Source organism: Chanodichthys erythropterus, chromosome 16 (assembly GCF_024489055.1).
Source record: "Chanodichthys erythropterus isolate Z2021 chromosome 16, ASM2448905v1, whole genome shotgun sequence".
Taxonomy (NCBI): domain Eukaryota; kingdom Metazoa; phylum Chordata; class Actinopteri; order Cypriniformes; family Xenocyprididae; genus Chanodichthys; species Chanodichthys erythropterus.
In genome coordinates, this window is record NC_090236.1 from 20,844,102 (window position 1) to 20,869,083 (window position 24,982).

A 24,982-nucleotide genomic window follows, 5' to 3' on the forward strand; every position below is an offset into this window, starting at 1 on the left:
CTGTTTTTTTGGAGAGGGCGTGTGGTTGGCTAAACATTGAAACGGCTTGTGAAACACCTAAAAACATTTCAGTTATCTTTTACGTTAAGAAAGTGACAGTTTGGCAGTATTCCTGCTGTGGAAAGAATGTTGAACTTTGGAACTTGTAGTCTATTTTCTGCACTGCGCGGGGTAAGCGGAGGTATAAAAAACTACAACTCCCATAATTCCATCGCCCAAGCGCAGTATCTCGTTCAAAGTGCATTGATTCTGTGTTTTGGTTCATGTAGTGAAAGGAAAGAGTTAGCTTTTGCGGTTTTACAACTTTAACTTGGTATTTAATCTACCGCACAAGCCTCTAGCACATTACCAGATAATATAAGCCCATAAACAGCTTGTCTGAAGGCCTGTTATCTTCTGTCCGCGAGACAGGGGAGTGCCTGGAATTGGACATTTAGCTTGTGAGCTAACGTCAGCAGCATCAGGTTGACCCATGTCCTCTGAGGAGGCTCTCGGCTCCGCGCTCTCACACTGGCTCACCTTTAACTCCTGGTGGCTGCTTCTGCCTTTCATTATGCTCCTGGTAGTGGCTGCTTTCATCGTGGCCTTCGTGCTGCTGCTGTACATGATATCCCCGTTAATAAGCCCCAAACCTCTCAAACTGAACGGGGCCCATGTGGTGGTAAGTTCATTTAATTCTATTATAAATAACAGCACACAGATCTTATAATATCAGAAGCAACTAAATAAAAAAACAAATATTGTATGGTGGTTGTCAATACGTTATGTTTTCAATATATTGCAAAAGCATAATAATGTAATTTCATTAAACATAAATTGTTGCTGCTCATTCATAAAGTGATTATATGCACTGATTCTAGAGAATCTGGAACCTAATGTAGCGGAAATCACTGAAAATTCTTCATTATATGTCACATGTCAATGCCATTATACTCAGTGGACGAGTGCAAATGTGCATTTGACTTGTTTGTGTCATCAGTTGGTGAACTGTTTGTTATGACTTCAGCTCATATTTCACTGAAGGCCAAATAGATTAATTCTTGTACTGGTTATGCAACCATCTGCTCCAGGGCAATGGACCTTTTCAAGCGGGCACTACATGTTTTTGCATTTGCCAAGGTTCATAGTTTATCAAGAGCTCAAACTTATCTAGTTGTAAATAAAAAAACATGTTGAGCTCTTCACAAATAATACATTTTTTAAATCTGTTTTATGATTTCCCAAGATAATTTGTAAGGCTTTGTTTATAAAAGGCTTATTTTTGATCATCACCAACTTTTTTCAGCAGCCTTTATTTGATTTTTTTTTTCTCATTTGTGTTCTCCATATGCTTGTAAAACCATCCAGTTCCCAGATAAATAACACTATTCTCAGAGATAATATTAGATCTGTCTTATACATATATATTGTGTGAAATCAATATATATGTGTATCAATATATATGAGAGAACAGATGCACATTTGGCACCTGCAGTGTAGATTATTTTTTTATTTGTTGGATTTTCTGGTGCTTTTACCTGGTGAATTTGTTTATATTATCTCTCAAAGCTGCATATTTTAATAAATTATGTGAACTTTGACTTGCATGGTTTGTAATAAGTCTGCTCTGAATTTGCTGTGCATCAGGTGACCGGAGGCAGCAGTGGGATTGGGAAGTGTATTGCCATGGAATGCTACAAACATGGTGCCTTCATCACTCTGGTGGCACGAGATGAGGTCTGTCACGTGCTCGTCACTGTATATCATCTGTCAGTGACAGCATAGTGCTGTTCAAAAGTTTGGGGTTGGCAATCTCTTATGCTTGCTAAGGCTGCGTTTATTTGAACAAATATACAGTAAAAACAGTAATATTGTGAAATATGTTAATTTTTTTTCGATTTGAATATATTTTAAAATGTAATTTATTCCTGTTAAGGCAAAGCTGAATTTTCAGCACCATTACTCCACTCTTCAGTGTCACATGATCCTTCAGAAATCATTCTAATATGATGATTTGCTGCTCAAGAAACATTATTATCAATGATGAAAACAGTTGTGCTGCTTAATATTTTTGTGGAAACCATGATAGATTTGAATAGAAAGTATAAAAAAAGCAGCATTTAGAATCGAAATCTTTTGTAACATTGTAAATCATCCGTGCTGAATAAAAAAAATCTTTTTGATGTATGTGTATTTACCATTATGTACATGTTTCCCTACAGCACAAGCTGGTTCAAGCCAAGAAAGAAGTGGAAAAGTGTGCCATAAATGATAAGCAAGTATGTATTTATTGTTTTTTTGGACATTGCTCTTATAATAAACTCAGAAATCCTAAATATGCTTAACATGTATTGTTATGATCACACCTAGGTGGTGCTTTGCATTTCTGTTGATGTGTCGAAAGACTACAGCCAAGTGGAGAGTGTCATCAAACAAGTATGTTTATTCTGTTTGCCAATTTATAAGAATCCTTTCACAAATTATTCTATGGCTGAATCTCAAATGGCACCCTAAACACTCGCGGTCTTCCTACGAGTCCGCACTTTCGTGACGTAATGCCGCTTTGACTGTTGGGAAGAAGTCTGCTGCGGAGCCAGCATCAGTGCGGGCTCAGCAAAAGTACGCATCGAGGGCGCATGTTGGCTGCAAAGTGAGCACCCTTCTGAAGCCTAAAACTGACAAATGGGACACCCTACAGTCTCTTGGACTTAACGGACACGTGTATGCGGTAGCCATTGTAAGTCCACAAGACCGAAAGTGCATAGAAGTGTGCCATTTGGGATTCAGCCTATGTCAGCATTTATTCTATTCATTGTTTTCAAACATATACTCTTCAGTTGGTTAGCTATGGTTGATGACTGTTGCATGTTTTTTTTTTTATATCAAGGCTCAAGAGAAGCTGGGTCCTGTGGACATGCTGGTGAATTGTGCTGGGACGTCTATATCTGGGAAGTTTGAGGAAGTGGAAGTTGACCGCTTCAAGGTAAGAGCATATCATAGACACTCGGTGGGCTTTTTTTGTTATTTGGGCTAGTAAAGGCCTGATATACTTCAAGCGAAATTGAAGAATGAACTGGTGTGACGTAATTTTGAACAAAATCGGGCCAAAATGAAGTTTGTTTTTGAGTTTGTTTCTAGAGTTCAAAACTGCTTCCTAAAGCGAACTTTTCAGAAAAGTGTGGCTGGTAAACACCTTCGAACTACTAATATGCTGCCTTCACATGCTATCGGAAATTTCCAACTTCCCACTTCCGAAGTTGTGATCACAAACTCGTTGCATTCAAGTGTTTTGTTGTCTGAAAGAACAGGAATCATGAAGGACACCAGGTATATTCTTGCCTATTTATTGGGAAAATCTTATTAAATCCAAAATGATATTTAACGTCCCATTCATTGAAAACCATATAAACATTCACAGTGCTATCTAGATAGTCAGCTTGCTGCTGATTCTGGCTATTCTTGCTGTGTATAAAACATACAATACTCTTCAAATGATTATTCACATATGTAAATATGCACTACTTTAATGACAAGACAAGGTGATGTAGCTGTTGTGGAAAAAAAACTAATAAAGAATATTGGTCTCAGCAGCAATCATTCTCCTCTCCGCCATGTTAAAAGTTTATGGCCCGCCCAGCTTGGGAACTTGGGTATCTCTGAGCTTCCCATTGGTAAATATGACTTTACAGGGTGTTCATGTCAAATTTTTAACCTGGAAACTCATATTTACAATAATTCCAATAGCACATGAAGGCAGCATTAGTCTGTGTCAATTACATGATACGTAGGTGTGGCTCTGCATTATTTGACCTGAAGTGGAAACCTTTTGCAGTTAATTTCTTCTGTTCAGTCTGTCGAGGTCAGATGTCTGCAAGTAAAAACAAGAACACACTGGAGAGCTGCTTTAGAGTAGAAATTGATTTTGTAAATCTAATTGAAAGAGACACTGACACTGGTGTTATCATGTTTAATACTGTAAAGCTGCTTGCATTAAAGCATTTTATTGTTTAAACTGCTATAAATAAAGTGACTTCACTGGAGTGGCAAATTGTAGAGCTGGTGCAAACATATTCACATGGCTATATATTCAGACAGATGCTTTCTGAACTGCTGTTTTCTCTCCGCTGTCATGTTTGTTGTGTGTTTATTTTGTCTAAGAGGAAAGCATGCAGCACTTATTTACATATATACATCTAAATGCTGCTCTCAGCAGAGAGGGTGGCATTGGGATGTTCACCTACCGTATACTGTCGAAATGGTACTTCAAACATCTTTTTACCCCAAGCAAAGAAAATAGAAACCACTCAGAATACCCTAACAATCCCACAGCAACATGCTAAAAACACTCACAAAAAAAAAAAAACAGCTTAAGCAACCACATTGATACCCTTTGGCAACCACCCTTACACCCTATAGCGTTGTGATGGCAAGACATCTATTCCTAAAGTGAAGTGTGCGCTTTACTATAAAGGCACAGTATTTAAGTTTCGCCGCTAGAGGTTGATTATTCAAAACAATAATGTAACAATAACAAAGACGTAGCTTGATGATGCTGTGAATGAAAGTCTTCACCTCCACAACCAATGGAAAGTAATCCTACGGGACTCTCCTAAAGGTGCCCTCGAATGAAAAATTGAATTTATCTTGGCATAGTCAAATAACAAGAGTTCAGTACATGGAAATGACATACAGTGAGTCTCAACCTCCATTGTTTCCTCCTTCTTGTGTAAATCTCATTTGTTTAAAAGACCTCAGAAGAACAGGCGAATCTCAACATAACACCGACTGTTACGTAACAGTCGGGATCATTAATATGTACGCCCCCAATATTTGCATATGCCAGTCTATGTTCCCAACATTATGAAAGGCATTAGACAAGGGCAGCCAGTATTAACGTCTGGATCTGCACAGCTGAATCAACAGACTAGGTAAGCAAGCAAGGACAACAGCGAAAAATGGCAGATGGAGCGATAATAACTGACATGATCCATGATATCATTATATTTTTAGTGATATTTGTAAACTGTCTTTCTAAATGTTTCGTTAGCATATTGCTAATGTACTGTTAAATGTGGTTAAAGTTACCATCGTTTATTACTGTATTCACGGAGACGAGCCGCCGTTATTTTCATTATTAAACACTTGCAGTCTGTATAATTCATAAACACAACTTCATTCTTTATAAATCTCTCCAACAGTGTAGCATTAGCCATTAGCCACGGAGCACAGCCTCAAATTCATTCAGAATCAAATGTAAACTATATAACAGTATACAATACTCACTTAATCCGACGCATGCATGCCGAACACTTTGTAAAGATCCATTTGAGGGTTATATTAGCTGTGTGAACTTTGTTTAGGCACTGTTTAAGGCAAGCGCGAGCTCCATGGGCGGGGAGTGTCAGCAATTTAAAGGGGCCACACAGCATAAATCGTCTCATATTCAATGATGCCCAAAAATAGGCAGTTAAAAAAATGAATTAAAAAATATCTATGGGGTATTTTGAGCTGAAACTTCAGACACATTCAGGGGACACCTTAGACTTATATTACATCTTGTAAAAAAACGTTCGATGGCACCTTTAACATTATTGTGGTATGAAGCAGGGTGGGGCAGAGAGCCTAGGACATTTTACATTGCAGTTTTATATGCCGCAGTCGGCCTTTGATGCTCCTTTTTTTTGTTGTTTATGTTTATTTTATGATTAAAGTTAGGTTTAACGTTTGCCAGTTCCCCCCTCCTCCTCCTTCCCTGAACTTGAACTTTGTTAAAGTTATGTTATGTTTGGTCACTTAAATTCAAATTATTTATTTCATTCTAATGAAATAGCCATTCAGGTCACTTTATTTGACAAATTAAAATTGTGGGGTAAAATTGTGGGGTAATGCAGCGCTGTTTTACTTGGTCAAAACAATCATACAATCATACTAAAATCATACTATCATACTACTGTGTTGAAAGTTATGTTAACGTTACACTGTGTGTTTGCTCGGTGACTGGTATGAAACACTTGTTGCACGTTGCAATAAGCTAGATCGATATTAGAACATCATTAATAAATGCTGGATGTTGCTAAATGGCATACAATTAATTTTAAAATATATTGTTTGGCAGATAAAATTATTTATTCCTATTACAACAAATAAAGTTCTTTTGATTACGCTATGTTAGCCCCTTGACAAAATAGTGTTGTCTCTGAGGCATGGTACAAACATGTGGGAAATCAAGAAAATTAAATTCATACAATAAGACTGTGTTAAGCTATATAACAATTAGTTTTCTGTTGATAAAGGTATCCAAACAGGTGCTCACCTGTCTAATAAAACACATAATATATTAAAGCATCACATAATAAACTGAAGCATGTTTCCATGGTTCTATGGAAGTAAATAGGGAAATCAAGGGTAATGTGGATATTACGTCATTGATAGGCGACATTACTCTGGTTAAAATTGCAGATTTCTGTGGATTTAAACATTGGAAACATTTGGGAAAATGCAAGTACACAACTCAATGAAATATGTAACATTTTCAAGTGGTGTTTGGATATTTTAATCCAAAAATTGTACATATTGTGCCTTTAACAGAAATTGATGGAGGTGAACTATCTGGGCAGCGTTTACCCCACCAGGGCAGTGATCACCACTATGAAGGAAAGGCGGATGGGCCGCATCATGTTTGTGTCATCACAGGGAGGGCAGATTGGCCTCTTTGGCTACACGGCCTACTCGCCATCCAAATTCGCCCTGCGTGGTCTGGCTGAGGCCTTGCAGATGGAGGTGTGTATGTATACATGACGTTCACTCAGTATCTACCACATAGCAGTCCACTGACACTTTAATTCTGATTTATTCTCTCCTCCTGATCTTTCTTAGATGAAGCCCTATAATATCTATGTTACGGTGGCATATCCCCCAGACACTGACACACCAGGTTTTGCAGAAGAGAATAAGAATAAGGTGAGATAATAGATTTTTTTTCCTGAATAGAATTAGTCTCTGAATATTAAATACTTAGAATATTAGAATAGAGCATTAATATTAATAGAATATTTAAAAATGAAGGATTTCTAAAACTGTCTCTGCTCTGTTACATAGTTGGATCTTTGTTCTTGGATTTTAAAAAATACATTGAGTGCTAATATTAGGTGGCTATTTCTCCCCACACAAAGTAATGCTGGGCAAAACATGATTTTGTCCTGCCTATGTTTTATTCATCTGGTTTTCTCTCTCTCAACGGCAGCCTCTGGAGACCAAGTTAATTTCAGAGACGTCTGGAGTCTGTCAGCCTGAGCAAGTGGCAAAAATTGCAGTGAAGGATGCTGTGGTAAGTAGGGATTGGTCAACATTGCAATATTAACGGTGTTCAGCCTTGCATTGAACTTTGAGCGTCGTAACTTTGCAGATGTTGTTTATGCTCAAACAGCAACATTACACACTAACTAAAGTTAAAAAAGTGAAATCATAATCAACCACCTCTTTAACTATTGTTTCAAATACCTTAAATGTCCTTTCTTGTTTTTATTCATTCACAGCAGGGAAATTTCACCAGCTCATTTGGTCCTGATGGCTACATGCTGTCAGCACTGACCTGTGGGATGTCACCTGTTACCTCCATCACTGAGGGGCTGCAACAGGTATGGCCCATTATCACAAAACACTAATGGCTCGTTTCCACCGAGCGGTACGGTTCAGTTCATTACAGTACAGTATGATTCGGGACGGTAAACCCTGAACCCCTAGTGATCAGCGTCATTCTCTCATGAAGAAGAAAGTGATGCTAAAAAAATAAAGGATGACATACAGTAGCTTTGTTTGAGCAAAGGCTTGAAGGCTGCGAGGAAAAACAGCCGAGAAATACACATTGTGTTGCAAAAGTTCTGTTGTCATTCCCCTCGATTCTCTGTCAACCAATCAATGTTCTGCAGTGAGTGTAGCTCCACCCTTTTGGTACCGGTACTATAAGGGTCCCAAAAAAGTGGTACGGTATGGTTTGGAATTAATTAACAATGGAAATGGCAAAAATTGCGTACCGTACTGAACCGTACCGCTTGGTGGAAACGAGCCATAAGATTCTGACTCTAGTGCAACAGTGTCATCATGTTTGATTCATTGACAATACCCTGGGAGATTGACATCGGATGACTCCTCCTTTTTTGCTTAATAATTATTTCTGCATCATATCCTTTTCATCATACTGCTTCACCTTTGTACCTTAGTAACATCTTGTTTGCATTCAGCTTTCAGTGGGCTATTTGAGTCAGTCACGGTCTTAGATATTCCCTTTGAAGATTTTAATGAGCCTCTTGACTTTTGCCCGACTCTTCCCTTACTCAAAACTGGTCAAATCACAGGAATAAACTTGTAAGGTCAGCCAGACTACATTTTTGTAAATTTCTTTGAAGAATATAAGAATATGATAAAAGATATAGTAACATATTTTCACTAAGTAAAACAGAATCAGATGTTATCAGTACATGCAGAATGAATTTGTGTATGCAGAGCTTCTACAGATCACATTCTTCATTTAATGTTTTGGCTAATTTGATTTTTTTCACTAAGAGCGCAGTACCGTTTTTAAATTCAGTTAAGCAGATTTTCTCCAAAAATATGTGAAAAACGTCTGTGGATTCAGTCTCTGAGTTATCAGTGTATCACAGTGTCCAAGCTTTTAATACTGTACTTCTGTTCCTTTTATATCTTGTTGACAATTATTGAGTAGTTTCTGAATCACTCCAGCTGTTTGATGTCATGGCAACTACCCACAGTTTAGATACTTTAATCTATGTATATGTAACCTAATAACAAATGTAAAAAAAATCTATTTTAAAAATAGCTTGGATGGATGGATGGATGGATGGATGGAGAAAGGGATTATTAAAAAAATTTCACAGTGAGAAAAACATGATCCTTTTAAGAACTCAACTGTTTACTGAAAGGTTCTTTGGGGAACCAAAAATGGTTCTTCTATGGCATCACTGCAAAACACCCTTTTGGACCATTTATTTTTAAGAGTATAGATAGATGGATAGATATATAGGTAGATAAATAGATGGGAAGGTATATAAGTAGAAAGATAGATATAGGCAATATACAGTCAAACCAAAATGTATTCAGACACCTTGAACATTTAATTCATTAATACAGTTTATTAACTATAGATTTAAAAAATAGTAATAAAATATGACAAGATCTCAGAGTTAAATTGTGTCAGAAAAAAATAATCTTAATTATGTCAGATAACACTTAAGCAAAACATGGTCAGGTCAAAGTGTCTGAATAATTTTTGGTTCCAAATTTTTATCAGTTTTACTGGTAGTCGACTGTATGAAGAATTTTTGGGTATAATTTGTCACAGTTTACTTTATTTTGCTATCCTCACTTACATAAATGAAATATAGTGTCCTGCACCCACTAGTAAAAATATATCAAAAATGTCTGAATAATTTTTGGTTTGACTATATATCTGATATATGGATAGATACAGTATATAGATGGATACACAGTGATTTATTTTCTATGATATGTTAAAATGGTAATATTATGTCACCCTGTCTAGATTGTGACCATGGGACTGTTCCGCACAATCGCTCTATTCTACCTGGGCAGCTTTGACAGCATCGTCCGCCGCTGCATGATCCAGAGAGAACAGTCCAAAGCAGCTGACAAGAGGGAGTAGCACCAGCATTCCCACCACTATCCACCTCCATCACCACCACTACATTCACCCAAACACCTTCACAGCACGCACAAACCCAGCCTGGAAAACATATTTAAGTGGGTAGAAAAGGCCTACGCTGACAAAATAGGTGTCTGTAATAGGTGTCCATCTTTTATGATGTGTCATTCAGGGCCCAATCATTCCAGTGCATGCTACATCAATATTTCAATCTCTTAAAAAAACATTGCATTTAAGTTACTTACTCTTTGGTTCTCACTGCCTCTACCGTATTCTCATGTTTCAGAAGGTTTGTGGTTGTTCTCAAGTAGGCCCGTGTCCTTGCATACACGAACGCCACATCTGAGTTCTTGTTCTAGCTAGCCTGTTGACATAACATTATTTCAACGCTAGAATTAAAATTCAATCCGCTTTTATGTTAATGAGATGTTACCGTATGCTGTACAGGTACGAAAAAAAAACTGTATAGCTCAAGAACTCCAACTTCGCTTCCTTATGAGGTGACGAGCTGTCCTATGTTCTTCTGACTGGTCTGTGATGTGCGTAGTCAAACACCGTATCTTCCTGCTTTTAGATTTCATAGTTGTAAGGTATGGACACAGGACTGTGTCTATGTTTTCGGATGAAACAGCCTGAGTCTGCCACTCTGCCTTATCTTTTTTGCTCTGTGTGGGGGTTTCTGAAGGAAATGTTTACCTTATAAATGTGTGTGCGTGTGTGTATTATATTTGTCTGCTTGTACGCATGCATTTAGGTGACCTCAGGGGCTTCTAAGAGTTCACTGAACTGAAGGATGGGTCATGATAAGCCATTGCGATGGTTAATGGCTCGCTGGCTCGAGTCACTACACCTTTCTGCCAACAGGTGGAGCTGGAGATCCAGATGGATCAGGTGTAACCAGAGCAAAAGCCTACATATGAAGCAGCTCATGTTTGAATAATCGTAGTCAGATGTCAACGATCCAAGTGGTTTGATGTCCACAACCCTAGAACTCTAGTATTGAAGATGAATAAATGTATCAAGAGTACATTTAGTGTTCACTCCGGCATTTCAAATACTGTAGATGTTGTAAAGCTTGATCTGATTTGTATACCAAAACAAGCAATATAGCTTCCACAAGTGAAGTGAATCTCCTCGTGCTCTGCTCTGTTGTAACGTAAACTGGATGGTTCTCGCATATAAACTGTGTTTCCGGATTTAGGCCTTCCAAACTGGCCCCTTCTTGTTGCACCTATTCTATGTCGTACCTTACTGACAACACAATAGCTAGAGAGAAAATGACAATTACTCATGCTGTTGTAATATTTGCCTTCCTCACTGTCACAAGCAAACGGGGAGCATGTGATGTGATCACACCCTACAGTTATACGAGCGGATGTTTATCTCTTGAATGCCTGAAAGAAACAGAAAGGGGTCAATTTAAAGTGATAGTTCACCCAAAAACGAACATTCTCTCATTATTTACTCACCCTCATGGTGTTCAAAACCTGTATGGACTTTCTGTCATCTGTAGAACACAAAAGGAGAAGTTTAGTGGAATGTTCATGCTGCTCCTCTTCATACAGTGAAAGTGAAAGGGACTTTAAGAGTGGTTCATATGACTTTTAAAATCTTCTGAAGCAGAGAAGTAGACTGAAATTTAAAGGGTTAGTTCACCCAAAAATGAAAATTACTCACACTCAGGTCATTCCACACCCGCAAGACCTTTGTTCATCTTTGGAACACAAATTGAGATATTTTTGATGATATCTGTGAGCTTTCTGGCCTCTTAATGTGTTATTACCACTTTCAAGGCCCAGAAAGGTGGTAAAGACATTGTTAAAATTGTCCATTTGACTACAGCGGTTCAACCTTAATGTTATAATGCGACATGAATACTTTTTTGGGCAAAAACCAAACAAAAATAATGATTTTATTTAACAATTTATTTAAAATAGCTGTTGACATAGTAAACAGTGCAGTGCTTCTGGGTTCTACGTCAGAACGCCAGCTCAGTATTGGCCTACGCTGTACACATGAGCAGCACGACGCATGCGTGTGATGCTGATGCAGGAGCCGGCCAGAACCTTTTCCAGAACCACCTAGAATAGAAGAAATTGTTGAATAAAGTCATTATTATTATTGCTATTCTTTTTCTTTTTTTTTGCACACTAAAATTATTCTGATCGCTTCATAACATTAATGTTGTACCACTGTAGTCAATCTATTTTAACGAGGTCTTTACTACCTTTTCTGGGCCTTGAAAGTGGTTATTTTGTTGCAGTCCATCGGAGGTCAGAAAGCTCTGGTGTTTCATCAAAAAATAACTTGATTTGCGTTCCAAAGATGAACGAAGGTCTTACGGGTTTTTATGATGGCGAGTAATTAATGACAGAATTTTTTTTTTTGGGTGTACTAACTCTTTAAGTCCTTAGTGAACTGATTTTGCTATGGCATGGGGAACAACTTTCTGTGAATAATGACTTAAATTTTGGCCTTATAGATTCGGAATATAGTATGCATGAGTCGTGGACAAAAAACAGTAGCTAAACTTTTTTCTTTTTTTTTTTATAATGAAAGTCCTATGATTTTAGAATTTGAATGAATAAATTATGTCAGATTTTTTATTTTTGGGTGAAGTAATACTTCCATTCAATGCCCTTTATTCAAGAATATTTTTGTTGTTGTTTTATGCTGCTCTGTTTTCCCTAGAACATACCTGCAAACTCATCGCCTTTCTTTTCATTTGACCTTTTCAGTGTAATGAAGTAGTGTCTATAAGTGCAGCACTGCTTTATTTGCAGGAGTAACTGCCGTATTTCTGCTTTTCTATTTGCATAAGATTATTTTTAGAAGAAAAATTCCCCATTTCCTATCCCCTTTTTCGCCAGTCCAGAGTTTGCAGGTATGCTAGACACAACTGACCAATGCAGTCAGGCACTGCAGTCATGGGGACCCATTCCAAGCCTTAAGAGATCCAAACACAGACCACTATAAAAGCTATAAGAGTGGACACCTCCACATCCAACTAAGGCATAGATTGTGAATGGTTTACGTATATTTGTTTCAATGTGGAAAAAGACATGGTTTTTGTTTGTTTGTTCATTGTTTGCTCTGGATATTTTTTACAAAAAGTCCCAAAATATGAAAGTGAGAATGCATGAGTCAAAGCGACGATGTTCTCATTTGATATTGGCTCAAGGCACGTCGTCCAGCACATAGTAGCTATAAGTTAGGTGCCGATATGTGTCGGACTTAGAATTCGGTTGTGCCCTTTTCCATAATACATGGACGTAGTCATTTGTTTCATGATTAAGATGCTAATAGTAGAGAAATTGTGTTGATCTCCTTAAAGCTATGCAAATCAAGCTTGTGCTCACACTTCATTTAAACACTAAAGAAGATACTTAGAATTTTTTTTTTTTTTGCTATAGTTCCCTCTTGTATTGACTGAAGTTGAGATATATTTCTGAGAATAAGATATATAGTTTATGAGTAACTTTCAAAAGACCAAGACCAACTTGGATAATTTTGCTTCTATCTATGTTTTATCATTTTTTTTCCCGTATTCATTTGTTGCCAAACTTGCATAAATTTCACCTTGTGTGCCATGGGAGAAAAAGAGGATGTTGTTGCTTTGTCTTATTTTCTTACATAATGAAATAAATAACTTTTGAAAGGTAATTCTGTGTCAGAACATTTTGAACTTTGTAAAATGATGGTGATAGAATCCCTTGAAATATTCAAATGATATAATAAATATTTCTGCTTATGCTTTAAAATATTTAATTGACTAGAAATTCATCTTTTTGTTTGCAATGTCTATAAAATAATTTGAAAGAATCCCAATCACTGACTGGAAAACTCTTTGATCAAAACATATGCACCACATATTGTCCTTTGTAACATTTTCCCAAATAACATTTACTGATTTACTTTTTTTTTTTTTTTTCATTAATAGACAGGAATGGAAGTAAAGGTAAACTGGTTGACTCTTGCAAGAATTAGGAGACATAGGACATACCTCTGTCAGTAGCATCTGAACCTGATCTTTTACTTTGCATTCCAACTTTGAAACACTTCATCACCAGTCTGAAATAGCCAACTCCAGAAGCTTAACTTAGCCCTGAATAACCTAGTCAAAGCTGACAGAGGTAGGAAGCAAGTTAGGCACAAACCAGAACATTTTAAAGCCCAGAATTGCAACACACAATGGTGCAATGTTCTATCTCTGAAGACTGGATTACTAGCAGGGGTCATATGTATGATAGTTATTTTGTTCTGCAGTAATTCATAGGCTTTGGCTTGAGTTGGTTCACCTTTATTCAAAGCAGGGTTGACACCGAGGGGTGCTGAAAGATCAAAGGCCTTGCACTGTTCATAGAAGTTCAAACGCTAATTTTGAGGCAAGGCTGAGGACCAAATTCTGCTCTGCTTGAACAGATGCTGATTTCCATTTCAGCTAATCCAAAACAGGTAAAAATGAAATTACCCAGATTTTTTATTTGCAAGAAAAAAAAACAAACAAACAAAAAAAAAACTCAGTTTAGCTCGGCAAAGGAAGAATATTCTCCTACATTTTCTAAAGAGTATTTATTATTATTTATAATATTGATTATAATATATATATATATATATATATGAGTACAGTCCAAAAGTTTGGAACCACTAAGATTTTTAATGTTTTTAAAAGAAGTTTCGTTTGCTCACCAAGGCTACATTTATTTAATTAAAAACAGTAAAAACAGTAATATTGTGAAATATTATTACAATTTAAAATAACTGTTTTCTATTTGAATATATTTCACAAAGTAATTTATTCCTGTGATGCAAAGCTGAATTTTCAGCATCGTTACTCCAGTCTTCAGTGTCACATGATACTTCAGAAATCATTCTAATATGCTGATTTATTATTTCACTAATTCCATTCAAAAAGTGAAACTTGTATATTATATTAATTCATTACACAGACCGATATATTTCAAATGTTTATTTCTTTTAATTTTGATGATTATAACTGACAACTAAGGAAAATCCCAAATTCAGTATCTCAGAAAATTAGAATATTACTTAAGACCAATACAAAGAAAGGATTTTTAGAAATCTTGGCCAACTGAAAAGTATGAACATGAAAAGTATGAGCATGTACAGCACTCAATACTTAGTTGGTGCTCCTTTTGCCTGAATTACTGCAGCAATGCAGCATGGCGTCGATCAGTCTGTGGCACTGCTCAGGTGTTATGAGAGCCCAGGTTGCTCTGATAGTGGCCTTCAGCTCTTCTGCATTGTTGGGTCTGGCATATCGCATCTTCCTCTTCACAATACCCCATAGATTTTCTATGGGATTAAGGTCAGGCGAGTGCTGGCCAATTAAAAACAGGGATACCATGGTCTTTAAACCAGGTACTGGTAGCTTTGGCACTGTGTGCAGGTGCCAAGTCCTGTTGGAAAATGAAATCTGCTTCTCCATAAAGTTGGGCAGCAGCAGGAAGCATGAAGTGCTCTAAAACTTCCTGGTATACGGCTGCGTTGACCTTGGACCTCAGAAAACACATTGGACCATCACCAGCAGATGATATGGCACCCCAAACCATCACTGACTGTGGAAACTTTACTGGACCTCAAGCAACGTGGATCGTGTGCCTCTCCTCTTTATCCAGAATCTGGGACCCTGATTTCCAAAGGAAAGGCAAAATTTACTTTCATCAGAGAACATAACTTTGGACCACTCAGCAGCAGTCCAGTCCTTTTTGTCTTTAGCCCAGGTGAGACGCTTCTGACGCAAGAGTGGCTTGACACAAGGAATGCGACAGCTAAAACCCATGTCTTGCATATGTCTGTACGTAGTGGTTCTTGAAGCACTGACTCCAGCTGCAGTCCACTCTTTGTGAACCTCCCCCACATTTTTTAATGGGTTTTGTTTCACAGTCCTCTCCAGGGTGCGGTTATCAGTATTGCTTGTACTTTTTTTCCTTTTTTCTTTTTCTACCACATGTTTTCCTTCCCTTCGCCTCTCTATTAATGTGCTTGGACACAGAGCTCTGTGAACAGCCAGCCTCTTTTGCAATGACCTCCTTGTGCAAGGTGTCAATGGTCGTCTTTTGGACAACTGTCAAGTCAGCAGTCTTCCCCATGATTATGTAGCCTACAGAACTAGACTGAGAGACCATTTAAAGGCCTTTGCAGGTGGTTTGAGTTAATTAGCTGATTAGAGTGTGGCACCGGGTGTCTTCAATATTGAACCTTTTCACAATATGAATACCAAATTTTGGATTTTCTTATTTGTCAGTTATAATCATCAAAATTAAAAGAAATAAACATTTGAAATATATCAGTCTGTGTGTAATGAATAAATATAATATACAAGTTTCACTTTTTGAATGGAATTAGTGAAATCAACTTTTTGATGATATTCTAATTATATGACCAGCACCTGTACATTCCACTATTTTATTTTCTGTGTATATTAAAGGTAAGATCCTGGACTGTTTTGTGATACCAGATGTTTGGAGGTGTGGCCAATATGATAATATACTATATAATATACAGAAACGTCCAATATTAAAAGCATCTATTTTATTTTAAGTTATTTTTTCCCCATTATAAATTATATGAAAACAATTCCGGTACAAAAATACGGTGAATTTCATAGTGCTCATTTGCTCGAGACAGCACTCAAACTGCTTGAACTCCACAAGTTCTGATGATCATGTTCTACTGCATGATTTGAAAATGATACAGAGCATCTTGTGCTTCAGTGAAAGCAATAACATCTGATCGTCTGCACAAGAGTTCACATGATCAGTGTAACAAATTGCTTTTTTGATTAGTGACGTAGAAGCAGAAGTGTAAAATCGCACTCAATTTTAAAGCCCACTGTGAAGATATAATATAAAAATAAATTGATGATTAAATATGAGTTCGCCGTTAATTTATTTTTATATAAAGATGTTATACTTTTTATATTTAATCGTCAATTTATTTAATTATAAAATGCTAAAAAGAGGATAAACGAGCGAGGTATCTGCAATTCACCCGCACATTAGTGTGAATGAGTGACGTCGCACAGGAAACGCCTCTCTATGAAGGGGGCAGTCTGACTGCATATGGAGCCACTGCGTACAGCAGACGCCTCTAAACACTCAACTTATACAGAGACACAACTGTTACCCGTTTACCTTTCGCGTAAAGACTCAATTCGACAGCAGACACCACTGCGAAAGTCTCTCTTCACACTAGCCGCTCCGCGAGAGAAGAAACTCACAAGTGCGCTTGAACATTCGGCGACCAGCCTCTTCCGTCTCCCGCAGTTCTGGACTCTTTTACACGAATAAACGATGACTTACTGCGCGCAATTCCCACTCAAAACACCAGAGACTTTCTCACCCATGCTTATACGTTATGTTTGTTTTTTCTGATATGGAGGAAGATGCTTAAATCCTCTTCATACATGCCTGGAATTTTCTGCTGGGAACAGAAAGTGGGCGTTTTTCTACACCGAAGCACTGGAGGATTCATGCGAGTGCTGCAACTTGCAGTTTCAAGTGAGGCAACATGCAGTAAGTTGGCCTTATGAAGGATTTACAGTTATCTAAAATCAGTTGCTGTGTTGCATTGATGTTATGAAGATGCGCCTGGATTAATATCTCATTGACACTGAGGTTTTTTAGCGATATATACAGGTCGATATGGCACAAGAGATTGTGTATGATAACCGCAGTATAGTGGTGAAGTACATCCACCATAAGCTCTGGAAGAAGGGATACGTTTGGGAAGTGAATGGACACGATGACAGCGTCTCGAATGGACTGATGATGGGGAGGCAGGAGGACAGCGGCGTCTCTCCCAGCTCCCGTCACGACCCGTTCAGCGCGCTTCATAAGGTGCTACGGGAGGCTGGGGATGAACTGGAGCGGTTATATCAGTCGGACTTTGCGGAGATGTCCAAACAGCTGCATCTCACGTCCATCACGGCGCATCAGCGCTTCACCGCAGTCATAGACGAGCTGTTCAGGGACGGCGTGAACTGGGGCAGAATCATCGCTTTTTTCGAGTTTGGAGGGACCGTTTGTGTCGAATGCGTGAACAAGGAGATGACGGCGCAGGTGGATAACATTGCGGGCTGGATGACAGAATATCTGAACGGGCCGCTGCACGGCTGGATCCAGGAGAACGGTGGCTGGGTATGTAATTAACTCAATATATACCTCACGTTCGAAGACGCAGCGTCGCTTGCTCCGCCTCTGCTCATGGCGTCTCGCGTTCGAAGCCTTGCGCGTTCTCTGATTGGCCGATAGCGCTGTTCGTTAAATTCCGCAGCCAATGAGCTGCGGCGATCTGTCACACCCCTCTCACGCCTCCGCGGCCAGTCTGTTACGTGAAGCCATCAATGACAGCTGCTGTCTGCAGAGCTGAAGGTGTGGTTCCCTGTGCGGAACTTTCAGGAACTGCTGTTGACTCATGCAAACAGGAGGATGTTTAGTCTTACAGGCCTACAGCAACCAGTTATATGAGATATTCTATATCTGATATTTACTCACCATATCATGTGTTTTAAATTACCCTGGGCTATTCTTGTCCTATGTGCAGTGGTACAGCTTGCTATGATATTGTTCAAACATCACTGAACTCCATAAATTTTCTGCCAAGGTGTACCTGGAATACCAGGTTAGCACAACCAAAATTCTGAAATGAAAATTCTATAGTTTAGTAGCTACATAAAGTTAATGTATTTTGACAGTTGAAGGGATTCATGTGACACTTTTCATTTTCTGGTAAGTGTCTCTGGTTGAACAGACAATAACATTAAGTAAATGCAAATTAAATATTAGGTTATTGAGTTAAAAACAGATCGAATTCAATCTTACAAAATAATTCTTAAACATTGTGTAATCATGCCAACACAGTAAAATCCCCGGAGTTAAATCAACTCTACATATGGTCCCTCTCTAAATAGTGTTAAAGTAACACTGAAACCAGTGGCGTAACTTTGTTTTAAAAATTGGGTGGGACAGGAATGTGTATGTGCCATTAGTCCCGAGAGTATGTATATTAGTTAATAAATAAGAGGATCCGCAGTTACTGTCAGATTGTTCTGATGGACTGGGGGCGGCACTTTCATTTAGCATGCAAGACATTCTGGGTTCAAACCCCAACCATGTATGATTTTTTTTTTTCTCATTAAAACCAAAGATGTTAATTAAGATTGCATATCCAGAGCAGGGATGTTTATGTGTAGCTATTGTGTTTTGTGATTTCAACCTAACAAATAGAGAGTCTCTGCAACAGTTAAGCGATAGATTGAAGCACTTGTCCGTGTGAACACGGCTCAGTGTGCACGAACGCCAAGAGAACACTGTTGCGCCTCTGATAGCAGCGACAACGAGCACTCAACATGATTTCAAAAACAACACATTCTAGCGCCAGATCGCCTATTATTAACTCAAATTATTTTATATTACATATCCGTGCCGCGAGAGGTTTCAGAAAGTGGTCGGGACAATATCGACCCTTTCAAAAAGTGGTCGGGACATGTCCCACCCGTAAATTACGCCTATGACTGAAACAGAGTTAAAGTTAATGAGATAATTAAGCAAATAATAAGGCTGTGACTGAAGTCAGTGGTAGTTCTTGTGTTTCTCTTTTCTTCAGTGATTCTGCTTGTTAACAGCAGGTGTTCATCACTAATGCACAATCATCACTTAATTAATTGCTTAATTATCTCATTAACTTTAACTCTGCTTCAGTGTTATTTTAACACTATTTAGAGAGGGACCATATGTACTCTGAGCAGAGTTGATTTAACTCTGGAGATTTTGCTGTGAACCAACTTCAGCACAGGCATGGTTGGCACAAAGGGTTTGGGTAGGCAACAACATAGAAGATACGAGATATATATATATTTTTTATTATTATTGTAATTTTTTGTAAGCATGTAAATAACCAGTAGAAAGTTGGCATTAAATGAAAACAACTATTTTCTAAATGCATGTTATTTAAACAATCCATCTGTGCATGTTTCAGTTTTTATTTATGTTTTGTCATAATTCTTATTCAAACTTATTCACCTTCCAGCGAAGCAACAGGCTTCTCTCTGGTGACATGCTGGACTTCTCCAGGAACCGTATAAGTCTATTTCAGTAGCATATATGTACTATATGCCACTTTTCTGCATAGAATATCCTACTACATTAGCTAAAATATGCATTATACCACCAAGAGCTCACTCTGCTGGGTACTACATCCCACAATGCAATGCGCTTGACTTGACTTTTCATTTTTAGAGTTTGGGAGTCTTCAGAAATGGTTTTAGAAATGGCCGACGCCAGGTTGAGTTATGTTAGTAGTGTGTTGAAACCAAAGTGGCACACGAGTCCTGAAAAGTGAAGCCAAAATGTCTTGATCGCCCCTGGTTTCTGGATGCAGTATAGGTCATAAACCTTGCCCTCTCCTAGTAATGCAATGGGATATATTTTTTCCCAAAGATGGTTTCTGTCATTTTATGCAGTTTTTGTCACACTGATGTTAGTTAAAGTGTTCGTTCTTTAAATAAGTTTGTTTTTAGTTTTAGTTATTTGAAGCTATAAAAACGGGGTTGTGACGTCATAATTGACTGCTGAGATTGACAGCTTCTCTGAGCGAAGTAGTCACTGAAGCACCAACAGACATTTTTCTGGATCTTCGTTAGGAGATTGGAGCTTGAACTTTAATTTCTACATTTCCAGAACTGTTTATTTCACGCCGATATAATGAGGTGTTCTGCAGTATTAACCGATTCTGCGGGAGTGCGGCAGGACCTTGATGTTGCGGCTCCACTTCACGCTCACTACTGCACATACTCAAGACTCAATATGTCAGCGCCATATAGGCATAATGGCGGCTTCACGTACTATAATGGAAGAGAGAGAAGGTGCGTCGTCTATTTTTTAAAAAAGTCTATGGTTGAAACTCGCAGTTATGGTAAGGGGTGTGACGTTTCCAAACGCGTTCAAAGCAGTTGACCAGTCACAACACACTGATCCAGCCGACCAATCAGAGCACACTGCGCTTTTCAGAAGGAGGGGCTTCATATAGACAAACACAGTTGCATTTCTCAAAAGCATCGTAAGCCTAAGTAGATTGTAGAACCATTGGCACCAATGGTCTCTACGACTAGCTTAGCTTACAATGCCTTTGAGAAATGCAGCCTTGAGCATTACTGACAGACTGGGAAGAGAGTTGCTGCAACAATGTGTGAAAAATACTAATCAGTATTCAGTAAGCTGTAAACTAGCATGCCTTTCAGTCTCAGACTTTCTGGTTTTGAGGAGGAACTCAAGAGACATGCTGCTTTTTTTGAATGGCGATTCAGAATATGACCTTTCAATAATGAACTCACTTTGAACTGTAAGGTGACAATCATAAATGAGTGGGAACTTATGGTCTGGTACAGGACTTAAACATTAGATCAGTAAGGTCATTCAGAACTTCCCCTCATTCATTCACTCTGGCTGCATTCTCCACATCTCTGTTCTGCTGTGGACCGCAACATTATTATATTTAGTAGTTAGTGTTTTAGAACAAAGACTTGATGTGGATGTGCATAATTCAAATCACTGTGTCCACAGGGCATTCATCAATAATTCACATGCTACATTTCATCTTTAAGGAAGGAAAGTTTAACATTCCCCTCGAGTCCTGACCTTTTGAATGTGGAAACTTCTGACACATATCAAAGGATTACACATTCTCTGACCTGAACGTCAGGGAAGAGTTCCTCTATTTACTTATTTCTTTCCATTCATGGCTTTGAAATAGACCAGAACGCTCCAGAATAACGTACAGTAATATACACCCGAGTCACTGTGAAAAATGGCTGCAGTATTCAACAGTAGAAATATGGCAAATATAAGAAATTTCTTCAATTTTAGTGGTGTTTCTAATGCAAGATGCATCACTATTACTACTGACGCTCATACTTAGAGATTTAAACAAAAATCATGAGTAGCCATTTTTTTATTATTTAATTAATCCTATAAACTTTCTTTTTTTCTCTCTCTCTTTTTTTTTTGACAGTCCATATGTTGGAGATCCTGTTTTACCAACTGGATCCAATTTCTGCTTAAATAGCATTTTGCTTTTGACATTTCTCAGTGTCAGTGTCTATTTTATGTCAAAGGTGTATGACATGCCATGTTCTCTAAATAATGGGCTGTTACAGTTGGTTAAGTGTTTCTTTCACTTCCATTCATACACATGAGAGCACAACAGAATGGGAATGCAAGTGTGTTTGGCTATGTACAAAAGTTGTTTTGTGAACATGTAGTGAAAGGATAATTGACTAATGGATGATCTAATGTTTAGTGGCTCAATACAAAAAAATAAAACTTTAAAGTTTTCCAAGGATGCTGTGAAGTGGAGTAGATAGTGTAGGATTATAACATTTAGAATTTATTATCAGTTGTTATTTATAATTATTACTAAACTAATGTATCACTAGGATGATTAATCAGCTGACATTTGGCCATTATAAGATCATCAGAATCAGTTGATAACTTTGCCCAATTGGCTGATCAACAGAAGTTTTAGTTCCCCAAATCTTTCGATCTTTCTTAATTCATAATATGTTAAAAAATGTAAAAAAAGAAAAAAAAAGAAAAAAAGAAAAGAGTATTCAATTATTTTGCATAAAATCAGTGCTATCTAAAGGGCTATCAAATTACATATATCAGAATTATATCAATCATCTACCACCCTGATTTCTAGATTTCAGTTTAGAAACCCAAAATTAACTCTAAATTCATAATTTGTTATTTAAAAAAACAGAAGCTGTGTGACATTATATCCTGTTGCCCATATGCATTGCGGTTGACGCTGTCAAAGGCGTGACAGCTAAAATGACTAGCATATCCATCTACTAAAGTGGCACAGTGAAAATTCACGAAATGATTACTTATTCAATATACGCACAAGTAGCTGCCTGTGACGTATTAAAGGTTATCATACACTGTAAACATGTTGATCTGTAATTATTCATAGGAATAGAGGTATTGACATCACAGCATCTGAGACCACTATTGTGGTTTTCTATAAAAAGAATCAAGTTTACTAGATTGCTGTGACGTGGGCAACTAGATAGGCTACTATAAATCCCTCCAGGGCTTATATTTTCCGCCCTGCTCTAAAAGCAGTGACGGAGGTGGCAGGCTCATTAACCTTAATGGTAACATTTGGACAGGCGAGAGCAATGCGTGTGCTTTCAAATCAGCCTACCTTCTGTTTCCTGTTGAACTCGAGACTTAAAAATAGGTGTCATTTGTGGGTTTATGTTGTTGAGTCTGCTGTCCTGCCCAATACTCTTACATTTTTTTTATCTAGCTGCATCACAAGACTGTCTGTGTTTACCTTGCTGTCTGGATCTCAACAACAACCTACTGTCTTACTTTGTCCTGTAATTCACTGTGTGCTCGTATAGTATAAGCCTGCATTCAGCAAATAACACCTTGACTCATATTCTATATATTTTTCAGTCTGTTTCAATTATACATTGGCCAGTGGGTTCCAATCATCCCACGCAGAGTGGTTGTTCTCATCTTTGCTTAGAAGAAATCTGTGGACTTTTTTTGCACTGATTCTGGGGTAAAATTTTCAGGATTTAATGAAATGGAACTGAACACTGGAGTTAACTGGAGTACTGAAAATACAACACTCTTATCGATGGCTGAAAGTGGGGTTTTTCCAAACATTTTATCTATATGTAATGGAAAAATCATGAATTCAAAGAGCATTATTTTTGCAAAAAAAAAAAAAAAACAAAAAAAAAAAAAAAACACGTATTTTACTGTACTGAAGCAAAAGCAAATTATTCAGATATTTAGAAAAATATTTTATCTACCCATTAGACTGATGTTGTATGTATAAAACTAAAGAGAAACATTTTTAGTTAAATTAAAATTTTATTTTAAAGAGCTTTTCACAATAAATACATTCAAGAACACATGCAGTAAACTTTGATAACCCTATATAACAAAAATAAACCAAAATGTATACAAAAAGGGCAAAAATTCTCTTAAAGTAGTCAATAGCCCACATGCGGCCTCAGAATTTCAGTGACATTGATCCTTTTATTCAGAAAAGAAGCATTCAATTTATCAAAAGCGACAGAAAAAGACAATTACAATTTTACCAAAAGATTTGGATTTAAAATAAATGCTGTTCTTTTGAACTTTTCTAAATGTTTGGTCAAACAGTAAGTTTAGATAGCTTAAACAGTTAAAACCTATGAAAATGAACGCTTAGCCTATTTGATCCAGGGTTTAACTACCCTATTCTCCTCTAATTTCATGTTGGACACCATTGCACTTCTGTGAACTCTGTGCCAAATGGGCTAGACGTGCCTCCTGCAGACTGACAAGGTAATGCGCCTGAAGCCCACGTGAGCAGCACCTGTGTTTATTTGTGCGACGTGACAGTAAATGCTGCATGACGTGCTGTGTTGGCAGCTGCTTGCCTCTTAAATTATACACTTCAGCCTGCTGATCCAGGTTCAGCCCAGGGCTGTAGTGGGAGTTTGCGTGCCATCGGGCCATGCACATGCCAAGGATCTGCTGTCTGCTAATAACGTGACTTTGCAAAAGAGCCCTGACATTTAGTTGGAGACAGCTGATTGGAATTTTCTTGTGGGTCTTTAAAAGGGGGATTTCAGGACTGCCCTTTCAAGTTATTCCTTCATTTGCTAGCAGTTTCAATGAAGATTTTGGGTGAGCACACCTGCAGAGGTGATGAGGGCAGTGGAGGATTGACAGAGAGGTGGTTTAATACTCAACACACACGGCCCATTGTAGGCTCTGTCCGGTGTCAAGCCTGAAATGTCTCAGGAACAGTTTTATTTATTAAAGAAACGCTATTCACAAACCATTTGATGTGTCAGCATATGCCAGTGCATTTCTTATCTAGGAAGGAGATGGCAACATCTGTGTCTTTTGTCATTTGAATAAGTAAGCCAATTAAATGATGGCACTGATATCATTGAAATGAGAAGTTTTTTAATTTATTTTTGAAGGAGTAAAGTTTTCGCTAGTGAAGAGCTCGACTGTGTACTTCTGGTGCGATCAGCATGTCAGCATTATCATTTGGTGCATGCAAGGCCTCCTAGGAAGTTGTGAGTTGGGAAGTCGTAATTATGACATCAGGTGCGTTTAAGTCACTTTGGTAAAAGCTAGATGCTGATGTACCTTTTCTACAAAGAATTCAGCAAGCTTTTAAACTCTACTACTACAAAGGAATGAAAAAAGAATGCACATCAGTTGTGCTTTTGTTTTTATTCAGTTCAGCTCAATTCGTATTTGTATAGCACTTTGTGAGCAA

The 24,982-nt window shown here is 37.8% G+C and overlaps 2 protein-coding genes across 5 annotated transcripts in view; both read left to right on the forward strand.

The window, feature by feature from the left end:
- The first annotated feature begins 81 nt into the window (after nucleotides 1-81).
- Nucleotides 82-13,480, forward strand: kdsr (3-ketodihydrosphingosine reductase). Its single transcript, XM_067362006.1, has 10 exons — nucleotides 82-661; nucleotides 1,627-1,716; nucleotides 2,202-2,258; nucleotides 2,350-2,415; nucleotides 2,867-2,962; nucleotides 6,568-6,759; nucleotides 6,856-6,939; nucleotides 7,223-7,306; nucleotides 7,515-7,616; nucleotides 9,539-13,480. Exons 1-10 carry the CDS (start codon nucleotides 473-475, stop codon nucleotides 9,656-9,658), a joined length of 1,080 nt encoding a protein of 359 aa, XP_067218107.1. The 5' UTR covers nucleotides 82-472; the 3' UTR covers nucleotides 9,659-13,480.
- Nucleotides 13,481-13,929: 449 nt separating this feature from the next.
- The window catches only part of bcl2b (BCL2 apoptosis regulator b), a 57,030-nt gene continuing 45,977 nt past the window's right edge, over nucleotides 13,930-24,982 (forward strand). For 2 of the 4 annotated variants that reach the window (XM_067362568.1, XM_067362569.1), the window contains exon 1: nucleotides 16,751-17,820. In XM_067362568.1, coding sequence (XP_067218669.1) covers nucleotides 17,326-17,820 — 495 coding nt within the window. In that variant the 5' untranslated portion in view covers nucleotides 16,751-17,325. Of the gene's footprint in view, nucleotides 14,114-16,750; nucleotides 17,821-24,982 lie in introns of those variants that run through there. The other 2 variants (XM_067362566.1, XM_067362567.1) reach the window with 2 other exon arrangements.

Excerpts from the sequence above, each read along its gene's own strand:
- kdsr (XM_067362006.1), top strand. The coding sequence starts at position 473 with ATGTCCTCTGAGGAGGCTCTCGGCTCCGCGCTCTCACACTGGCTCACC. Across the intron at positions 2,259-2,349 it reads GTGCCATAAATGATAAGCAA|GTGGTGCTTTGCATTTCTGT; the intron begins GTATGTATTTAT and ends GATCACACCTAG. Across the intron at positions 7,307-7,514 it reads TTGCAGTGAAGGATGCTGTG|CAGGGAAATTTCACCAGCTC; the intron begins GTAAGTAGGGAT and ends ATTCATTCACAG.